Raw genomic sequence first — 10,603 nt, forward strand, 5'->3', positions numbered from 1 at the left:
TAGCTGAAGTCAGAAGTTTACATACAGTACACCTTAGCCAAATATATTTAAACTCAGTTTTTCACAATTCCTGACATTTAATCCTAGTAAAAAGTCCCAGTCTTAGGTCAGTTAGGATCACCACATTATTTTAAGAATGTGACATGGTAGAATAATAGTAGAGAGAAGGACTTATTTCAGCTTTTATTTCTTTCATCACATTCCCAGTGGGTCAGAAGTTGACATACCGTCAATTAGCATTTGGTAGAATTGTCTTTAAAATGATGCACTTGGGTCAAATGTTTCAGGTAACCTTCCACAAGCTTCCCACAATAAGTTGGGTGAATTTTGGCACATTCCTCCTGACAGAGCTGGTGTAACTGAGTCAGGTTTGAAGACCTCCTTGCTCGTACACACTTTTTCAGTTCTGCACACAAATCTTCTTTAGGATTGAGGTCAGGGCTTTGTTATGGCCACTCCAATACCTTGACTTTGTTGTCCTCAAACCATTTTGCCACAACTTTGGAAGTATGCTTGGGGTCATTGTCCATTTGCAAGACCCATTTGCGACCAAGCTTTAACTTCCTGACTGATGTCTTGAGATGTGGCGTCAATATATCCACATCATTTTCTTTCCTCATGATGCAATCTATTTTGTGAAGAGCACCAGTCCCTCCTGCAACAAAGCACCCCCACAACACGATGCTGCCACCCCCGTGCTTCACGGTTGGGATGGTGTTCTTCGGCTTGCAAGCCTCCCCCTTCTTCCTCCAAACATAAAGATGGTCATTATGGCCAAACAGTTCTATTTTTGTTTCATCAGACCAGAGGAAATTTCTCTAAAAAGTACGATCTTTGTCCCCATGTGCAGTTGCAAACTGTAGTCTGGCTTTTTTATGGCGGTTTTGGAGCAGTGGCTTCTTCCTTGCTGAGCGGCCTTTCAGGTTATGTCGATATAGGACTTGTTTAACTGTGGATATAGATACTTTTGTAACTTTTGATACTTCCTCCAGCATCATCACAAGGTCTTTTGCTGTTGTTCTGGGATTGATTTGCACTTTTCGCACCAACGTACGTTCATCTCTAGAAGACAGAGCGCGTCACCTTCCTGAGCGGTATGACAGCTGCGTGGTCCCATGGTGTTTATACTTGCATACTATTGTTTGTACAGATGAACGTGGTACCTTCAGGCATTTGGAAATTGCTCCCAAGGATGAACCAGACTTGTGGAGGTCTACAATTATTTTTCTGAGGTCTTGGCTGATTTCTTTTGATTTTTCCATTATATCAAGCAAAGAGCACAGAGTTTGAAGGTAGGCCTTGAAATACATCCACAGGTACACCTCCAATTGACTCAAATGATATAAATTAGCTATCAGACGCTTCTAAAGCCATGACGTCAATTGCTGGAATTTTCCAAGCTGTTTAAAGGCACAGTCAACTTACTGTATGTAAACTTCTGACCCACTGGAATTGTGATGCAGTGAATTGTAAGCAAAATTATCTGTCTGTAAACATGTGTTGTAAAAATTACTTGTGTCATGCACAATGTAGATATCCTAACTGACATGCCAAAACTACAGTTTGTTATCAAGAAATTTGCGGAGTGGTTGAAAAACGAGTTTTAATGACTCCAACCTAAGTGTATGTAAACATCTGTGTTCAACTGTAAGTGATAGGCCTACTGTCAATCAAAAATAATAGACGCAACAGGCTTTACAAAATAAAAACACGAGCGTTTCAACACAATGGACAGCGACACTCCGATACAGTTCTGTACTTTTCTCAACATTGTGCTCTCTACACGTTGTTCTTTAGCCTTACGAGGGTACATACAATCAACGGTTCTGCATAGAACCAGGCTATAACACGCTCTCTGTAATATTAAAACTGGGCGGTAGGCTGTGAGGGAGAATTTATTTTTGTTTATCAGTCCCAAACCAAACGTACCCAAACACAATGCAAAGAACATAATATCATCTGGGATGTCTGCCTTGAAATGAGGAGGGTTGTTTCAAAGCAGAAAATAAAACACTTACATCATATTTGAAAATACAAACATGGGACAGATAATGAATGCAAATCTACATATAGGAGACCTGTGGAAACAGTGTTTTCATCATGAATCACAAAAACAGTTTTGAAATTGTGGCCACAAAATACTTTGACTACAAGTGTAAAACCTGCTACAGAGCAGCGGCGCCCCGTCATTCAGGGAAAAGCCCCACCAGTTTTGAGCTCCAGCTGTTTAGCCAAAAAAGTAAATACTGCATATTCAGTACCAGACAAAAGTTTGGACACACCTACTCACTCAAAGGTTGTTCTTAATGTTTTACTATTTTCTACATTGTAGAATAATAGGGAAGACATCAAAACTATGAAATAACACATATGGAATCATGTTGTAACCAAAACAGTGTTAAACAAATCATAATATGTTTTATATTTGAGATTACTCAAAGTAGTCACCCTTTGCCTTGATGACAGCTTTGCACACTCTTGGCATTCTCTCAACCAGCTTCATGAGGTAGTCACCTGGAATGCATTTCAATTAACCTGCGTGCCTTGTTAAAAAGTTAATTTGGAGATTTTTCCCCCTCTTAATGCATTTGAGCCAATCAGTTGTGCTGTGACAAGGTAGGCGTGGCATACAGAATATTTGGTTGAAGACCAAGTCCATATTATGGCAAGAACAGCTCGAAAATAAGCAAAGAGAAACAACATTCCATCATTACTTTAGGACATGAAGGTCAGTCAATGCATTACATTTCAAGAACTTTGAAAGTTTCTTCACGTGCAGTCACAAAAACCATCAAGCTCCATGATGAAACTGGCTCTCATGAGGACTGCCACTGGAATGGAAGACCCAGAGTTACCTCTGCTGCGGCTCCATGATGAAACTGGCTCTCATGATGACTGCCACATGAATGGAAACCCCAGAGTTAACTGCACCTCAGATTGCAGCCCAAATAAATGCTTCCCAGAGCTCCAGTAACAGACGCATCTCAACAAAAACTGTTCAGAGGAGACTGCGTGAATCAGGCCTTCATGGCTAAATTTCTGCAAAGAAACCACTACTAAAGGACACCAATAAGACGAAGACACTTGTTTGGGCCAAGAAACATGAGCAATTCACATTACACTGGTGGAAATCTGTCCTTTGGTATGATGAGTCCAAATATATATATATATATATATACAGTGTGGCAAAAACGTATTTAGTCAGGCACCAATTGTGCAAGTTCTCCCACTTAAAAAGATGAGAGAGGCCTGCAATTTTCATCATAGGTACAGTTCAACCATGACAGACAAAATGACTTTCAACTCCCTCCAAAGATTTTCTATGGGGTTGAGATCTGGAGACTGGCTAGGCCACTCCAGGACCTTGAAATGCTTCTTGCGAAGCCACTCCTTCGTTGCCCGGGCGGTGTGTTTGGGATCATTGTCATGCTGAAAGACCCAGCCACTTTTCATCTTCAATGCCCTTGCTGATGGAAGGAGGTTTTCACGATACATGGCCCCATTCATTCTTTCCTTTACACGGATCAGTCGTCCTGGTCCCTTTGCAGAAAAAGAGCCCCAAAGCATGATGTTTCCACCCCCATGCTTCACAGTAGGTATGGTGTTCTTTGGATGCAACTCAGCATTCTTTGTCCTTCAAACACTACGAGTTGAGTTTTTACCAAAATGTTACATTTTGGTTTCATCTGACCATATGACATTCTCCCAATCTTCTTCTGGATCATCCAAATGCTCTCTAGCAAACTTCAGATGGGCCTGGACATGTACTGGCTTAAGCAGGGGGACACGTCTGGCACTGCAGGATTTGAGTCCCTGGCGGCGTAGTGTGTTACTGATGGTAGGCTTTGTTACAATGGTCCCAGCTCTCTGCAGGTCATTCACTAGGTCCCCCCGTGTGGTTCTTGGATTTTCTTGTGATCATTTTGACACCACGGGGTGAGATCTTGCGTGGAGCCCCAGATCGAGGTAGATTATCAGTGGTCTTGTATGTCTTCCATTACCCAATAATTGCTCCCACAGTTGATTTCTTCAAACCAAGCTGCTTACCTATTGCAGATTCAGTCTTCCCAGCCTGGTGCAGGTCTACAATTTTGTTTCTGGTGTCCTTTGACAGCTCTTTGGTCTTGGCCATAGTGGAGTTTGGAGTGTGACTGTTTGAGGTTGTGAACAGGTGTCTTTTATACTGATAACAAGTTCAAACAGGTGCCATTAATACAGGTAACAAGTGGAGGACAGAGGAGCCTCTTAAAGAAGAAGTTACAGGTCTGTGAGAGCCAGAAATCTTGCTTGTTTGTAGGTGACCAAATACTTATTTTCCACCATAATTTGCAAATAAATTCATTAAAAATCCTACAATGTGATTTTCTGGAGTAAAAAATTCTCATTTTGTCTGTCATAGTTGAAGTGTACCTATGATGAAAATTACAGGCCTCTCTCATCTTTTTAAGTGGGAGAACTTGCACAATCGGTGGCTGACTAAATACTTTTTTTGCCCCACTGTATATATATAGATATATATATATATATCTATATATATACTTTTTTTTTTTTTACTGTTTTGCATGTTATTTCTTCATTAATAATTGTCACATTTCAGTTTGCAAACAATGTAAACCCTTTTATTGAGTTTATAAAGCTGCATCCAAACATGGGCTCCAAGAAAGTTATATTTACCCTCTCAGCTCTTGCACTAGCCACTGTCCACCAAGGACGTTGCCTCTCTGATCAGCACTCTCCCTCGCTTGGGCAAGGGGCATTTAAGGTATACTCAGATTTGACGATGTAAAACGTAATTCAAGGGCTGAGGGTTTAGGTCTGAGGGCTGTCTATTTTCAGTTTGAAATGCCGCCAACGTCTCTTTTTCACTTTGTTGAGTAAGGCTGCTCCAAAATGCAGGTGTTTCAGCCTAGCTCATTGCTTTCTGTGGTGGAGGGGCAGCCAGCGAGGAACACAAAGCGTAGGGGTTGGTAATCTTCTCTAGTTATGCCATTATTGGCTCAGTGTTCTGTCACTCATGGGGACACTCCCTCACTGCAAGATCTACAGAGAGAGCTTGAAAGTTCAAGACCCCTTGGTTGCTGCCTTAGATTTACATTAGAAGTGCCCAACCAAGAAGGCAGAAAGTCATTGGCCACAGATAAAATTACGTCAAATCACATTATATCTACCATGGTTTTGATTGAAGTGATCATGTCAACATCATACTTTCAAAATCTTGGCTAGCAAACTACACAGGCAGTCACCATCATGATTCACGTTGACAATCTACTGGCAAATCCTTTTCAATCCTTGTCATAGGAAGATCAATTATTGATAAAACGTATCAGTGCTCATCGGCCATTAGACATAAACATTACACAACAAGTTGGAAATTGCAAATTCAACAATGAGTTGTTTGGAAGATATCAGTGGCTAACTACAAGCATTGAAGAAAACAAATCCCTATGTCCTGCCTGCTATTCGGTGGAGAAAGTGTGTGGACCATGTCTGGTTTTAATGGTCTCTTCTCCAAGCTTAAAAGGATAAACATTAACACCCAACACAATGGGACAGAAAAGGTTAAATACATCGGCGATGCTGTCAAGCCAGCATGACCTCAGCCACGTTCAAACAACTGGAAACTCAGAACAGGGAAATTGTTTTGAACGATCATCCAACTCACAATTCCAAGTCGGGTAACTCGGGCCTCTTTCTAGAGCTCCAACCCGACGTCACTGACGTGATTCAACTTTTTTTTTTGAGTTCTCAGTTGTCTTGAAAGCAGCATACATCCAGAGAATGACAGACTTTTATGACAAAATTTTATGTCAAAATGTGCCCACAAGAAGGACCGCCGCGCCACCTACCTGTTCAAGTTAGCACAGCACAACTGTGAGTCCAAAAATGTATTGTATGCTGCTAGATAAATTATGTAATAGATTATGTAATATGCCAGGGATTATGTAATATGCCAGGGAGATATGTGTACTGTAACTAAGAAGGTAATACTAAGTGTATGTTAAGTAGTAAGCTGTTTGTTGCCCTGTGCCTCACCTTAATCATTCGGTCCCTTTCCCCTCATCTGACTTGGTGGTGCACATGTAGGCAATAGCCTGTTTTAGAGAAATGTCAACATTGAATATTGTAAGAGCTTTCATTATCTGCTTACATGCCCCGTTTATTTGTCCTATGATTCTGACTTGGTGTACAGGGAGAATACTGTAAGAATGGCCCATGTTCTGACTTCTGTCGCTGTACATTTCAAAAGCACTGAACAAATACTTAAATTGACTACGTCCGTCTTAGCTCGCTCATTCATGTCTTCATCGAAATGACGGATTGCCTCATTCACACACATCGTTCCATTATGCCATAGTTTGTACAGTTCAATTGTCAGTAGAAATCAAATTTATTTAAGCAAGTCAGCCATATCAGGTATGTTTTTTTTTACGCAGCAAATGAGGCTGAATATACTCTTTCGCTGCCAGACAAGGCTCCACTGATGTAGCAGTGGTAAGGATTCACTCCATGGTGCTGAAAAGAAAGCTCTGCTGTTGGGACAGCTTTATGTAGGCCCTAAAAGTTTGTGGGCACCTTTTTGTCACCATTATAGTGCAATTCATGTATGGTTTAGTGTTGTGTTGTGCAGTGACTTTGCTGGCATGAATTTAAAAAATGGAGAGCTCACCCCACCAAGATGTACATGCAAAAAACGGCACTGATACAAAGCCTAATTAGTGCCAAGTCCATTAACGGTAAAGACCTACCTTTGGGGACACATCGGAATCTTCAAGATCATCAGCAAAGTCTGTAGGAATTTTTCTCAGAGTCTGGTCCGCGGGTAGTGTGTTGTCATTGTAAGATGTGACGAACTTGAAGTCACTTGTGCGCGATCCCGTCGTCAGGTATGCGTCATAATTGTATGTGCTGCGGAGAGTTCCAGCGCCATCCACCTCTGCGTAGTTGGGAGGGAGATACGCGCTGGGGATGGCGACCGCTCCATCAAACAACAGTCTGGGCTTTCTCCTGCGGCAAAACCTCACCGCCAGGATTACAATAATGAAGGTGATGAAAAAGGTGGAGACAGACACCAGCGCGATGATCAGATAAGAGGTGAGTTTGGAATTGCTCTCATCATAAGATACATCTTTCAGTTCTGGTACTTCAGCCAAGTTATCAGAAATCACTAAATAAATTGTACAGGTGGCAGAGAGAGAGGGCTGTCCGTTATCTTTCACTGACACAATGAGGTTCTGTTTCATGCTGTCTGATTCAGAAATGTCCCGCTGTGTCCTGATCTCTCCACTGTGGAGACCAATAGTGAAAAGTCCCGTATCAGTTGATTTGAATATATGATAGGACAGCCAGGCATTCTGGCCGGAGTCCGCGTCCACAGCTATCACCTTGGAAACCAGAGAGCCCCCATGCGCAGCTTTGGGGACCAGTTCGGTCATGAAGGATTTCCCCTCCGGGGCGGGGTATAGTATCTGAGGAGAGTTGTCATTCACATCCGTTATGAACATACTGACCGTGACATTGCTGCTGAGCGGAGGAGAACCGTTGTCTCTGGCCACCACGTGGACTTTAAAACTCCTGAACTGTTCATAATCAAACGACCTCACAGCGTGGATCACCCCCGTGTCTCCATTAACGGATAAAAACGAGGACACCGGTACACCGTTCACCTCACTAGGTAAGATAGAATAAATCACTGTCCCGTTCTGTCTCCAGTCTGGGTCTCGTGCTGTAACGGTACACACAGACACACCGGGTTTGTTATTTTCAGTCACGTGGGCTTTATAGGACTGTTCCTCAAACACAGGTGGGTTGTCGTTGACGTCAGCTACAGATAACTGAACACTTTTAGAGGAGGACAGAGGTGGAGAGCCCTCGTCGGTGGCAGTGATTGTAATGTTGTAATCAGACACTAGTTCACGGTCCAGTTCGCCCGTGGTCACCAGAGAATAGTAGTTTTTGATGGATGGCACCAGCTTGAAGGGAAGGTTTTGCTGAATGGAGCAGCGAACCTGTCGGTTATTCTCAGAGTCTCTATCCTGCACGTTAATGATGCCCACCTCTGTACCAGGTGACGCGTTCTCAGGTATGGGGTTAGTCAGAGATTGTAGATATATCACAGGGGCGTTGTCATTAATATCAGTGATTTCTATTATCAACGTAGAGGAAGATGCTAATCCTAAACCGTCCTTTGCGCTGATCTGCATTTCATATGATGACTCATCTTCATAATCCAGAGACCCAATAACTCTTAGTTCTCCTGTTTTATGATCCAGAGAAAATACAATGTTATTTTCATCTGAAACATGGTCAAAATCATACATAACTTCGCCATTGGGTCCCTCGTCTAAATCACTGGCGCTCACTGTAATTACAAGAGTATCCACAGGAGAGTTTTCAGGCAGACTGGCTTTATAGACGGCCTGGCTAAACACTGGGGCGTTATCGTTAGCATCCAGTACAGTGACGTGTATGACTACAGTACCTGATCTCTGCGGAGAACCTCCATCCACAGATGTGAGTAATAATTTAAATTCCTGCTGTTGTTCACGGTCTAGCTCTTTGTTTAAGACTAAATCGGCATTTTTCCGTCCACCACTTTTTGTATTAACATTCAAAATGAAATGGTTGTTCCTTTCAAGTGTATAGCTTTGAACCGTGTTCTGTCCTATATCCGCATCACGAGCCTCGTCTAATAAAAAGCGAGCTCCTTTGACGGACAATTCTGCTATTTCAATTTTAATCACCTCTTTCTTAAATTGCGGTGCGTTATCATTTATATCTTGAACATGAAGACTAATACGGTGAAGCTCCAAAGGATTCTCCAATACAAGTTCCTGGTTTAAAACGCACGAAGCCTTCTTGCCACAAAGCCCCTCTCTGTCAATTCTCTCCGCAACAATCAAATCCCCGGTAGTCAGATTAATGTCACAGTACCGTTTTTGGTTCCCTTCGGTATCAATACGGGCCTTACGAGCGGACAGTATCCTCGCCTCCAGTCTGAGATCCTTGGCTATATTTCCAATAACAGATCCTCGTTTCATCTCCTCCGGAAAAGAATAGCTCACGTCTCCATGGGCGGAGTGCAGCGGTAGAAGAAAGAAAGCAAAGCCCCAGACCAGGCCTGTCACCGAGATTCCTTTGTTTCTCATCGTTAGAATGCGGTGAAGAAATCCCCTTATATTTAGATCGATCGAAGTATAACGATTCCGCAGGCTGAGATATGGTTTGATAAAAATTACAACAAAAAATAAACCAAGAGAATGCGCAATCTGACCATTTCCACGGTTTTCTGCATTAGTGGCAAACCCTGAGCTGTAACTACGACAGCAGTGGGAGGAGAGGTGTATACAGTATATTCAACCTCAGCTAGTCAACAGCGACACTTAGAGCAACCTTCAGAAATGACGCATACTCAATTACATTGCACTGTTAAATATGTTTGATATAGGAAATATTTACGTATACTTACTCATAGTATATCCTGTAGGCTTCTATGTTGAGGAAACGAGGCCATTGTAAGCGTATAGATCAATCAATAGCCGTAGGTCACAGCCAGTATGTTTCAGCACCATGGACAGCGACCACTAGGGACCGACACTCAATCTTCTCGTCTCTCGATTCTCTCTATACAAATAGTGTTACGAGTTGGAAACTAAACAACAACTTACCATGCTGCTACTCTTACAGTTAGGGCTCCTTTACTTTATGAGGCGACAGAGATGGTTGGTTAGCAAAACATAAATACAATGGAATCACACCATTCTAAGAGCATGCATATCAACAAAACGACACGAAAGTCCCAAACCTGTCAATCCTCATCTCAATTTAGTTTGGCTGCTATAAAGATACCCATACCCATTTGTTAATACCATGTCGTTAACAAGTGCTGGGATCCCATTGTATGGGCCTACACTGAAGGGATAGAGAGCTCGGGAGGGAGGGAAAGAGCAGCGCGTGCGCAATTCATTAGAAGCAGCTCGTGCCTGGTGCTACACAGCGGCATACAGAGAGTCATTTTAGAACTGCACACAGCGATGAAATAGTCACCGGCCAAGTCGACTGATTAGCCTTTGTACTTAAATGCAAGGTATTAATTCCAGTGATATTAAACAACATAGTTAGCCTACATTTTCGGGTTTGCGAGGCCGAGGCAGTATTCTTCAAAAGAGATTTAGGCTAATATTTACTTTCTGTAAAGGCTACGCTTCAGACACACAAAGCTTCATGATTGCAACCCTGTTATTCCACATTCCAAAGGGTTGGGCATACACTGAAGCATAGCCATCACCTGTCAATCCTCCATCTAACGTTCTACATGCATCGATGAATCCATAGCACCATACGTTTTCTCTGTGGGAGCCATGAAGAACTTCATCCTCCCTGAAACTGATCCCGTGGTCGTGGGAAACAACCTGCAATGATAAAAAGCTTGATAAATATCATTGCTTACATATTGCTGTTTGCTTGGAAATCACGGAATGTAACCGTAACTGCACGTTTAGCTTTCATATGCTTATTTTCCAATCAAATCAAATTGTATTGGTCGCAGGGGTAGGCCTTATGGGTACAACGTTTAAGAGGGTAATAATTGTAATTTGAGTAACAG

At 42.4% G+C, this 10,603-nt stretch overlaps 1 protein-coding gene across 1 annotated transcript; it reads right to left on the reverse strand.

Annotated features, from left to right (window-relative positions):
- Nucleotides 1-6,728: 6,728 nt before the first annotated feature.
- LOC110504428 (protocadherin gamma-A12-like) lies at nucleotides 6,729-8,201 on the reverse strand. Its single transcript, XM_021583192.2, has one exon. The coding sequence runs from the start codon at nucleotides 8,199-8,201 to the stop codon at nucleotides 6,729-6,731; it is 1,473 nt and encodes a 490-aa protein (XP_021438867.2).
- Nucleotides 8,202-10,603: the final 2,402 nt, after the last annotated feature.

This window comes from Oncorhynchus mykiss, chromosome 31 (genome assembly GCF_013265735.2).
Source record: "Oncorhynchus mykiss isolate Arlee chromosome 31, USDA_OmykA_1.1, whole genome shotgun sequence".
NCBI classification, from domain to species: Eukaryota; Metazoa; Chordata; class Actinopteri; order Salmoniformes; family Salmonidae; genus Oncorhynchus; species Oncorhynchus mykiss.

Bases quoted from the DNA above. Each gene is read 5' to 3' on its own strand.
- LOC110504428 (XM_021583192.2), bottom strand. From the start codon at position 8,201: ATGCAGATCAGCGCAAAGGACGGTTTAGGATTAGCATCTTCCTCTACG.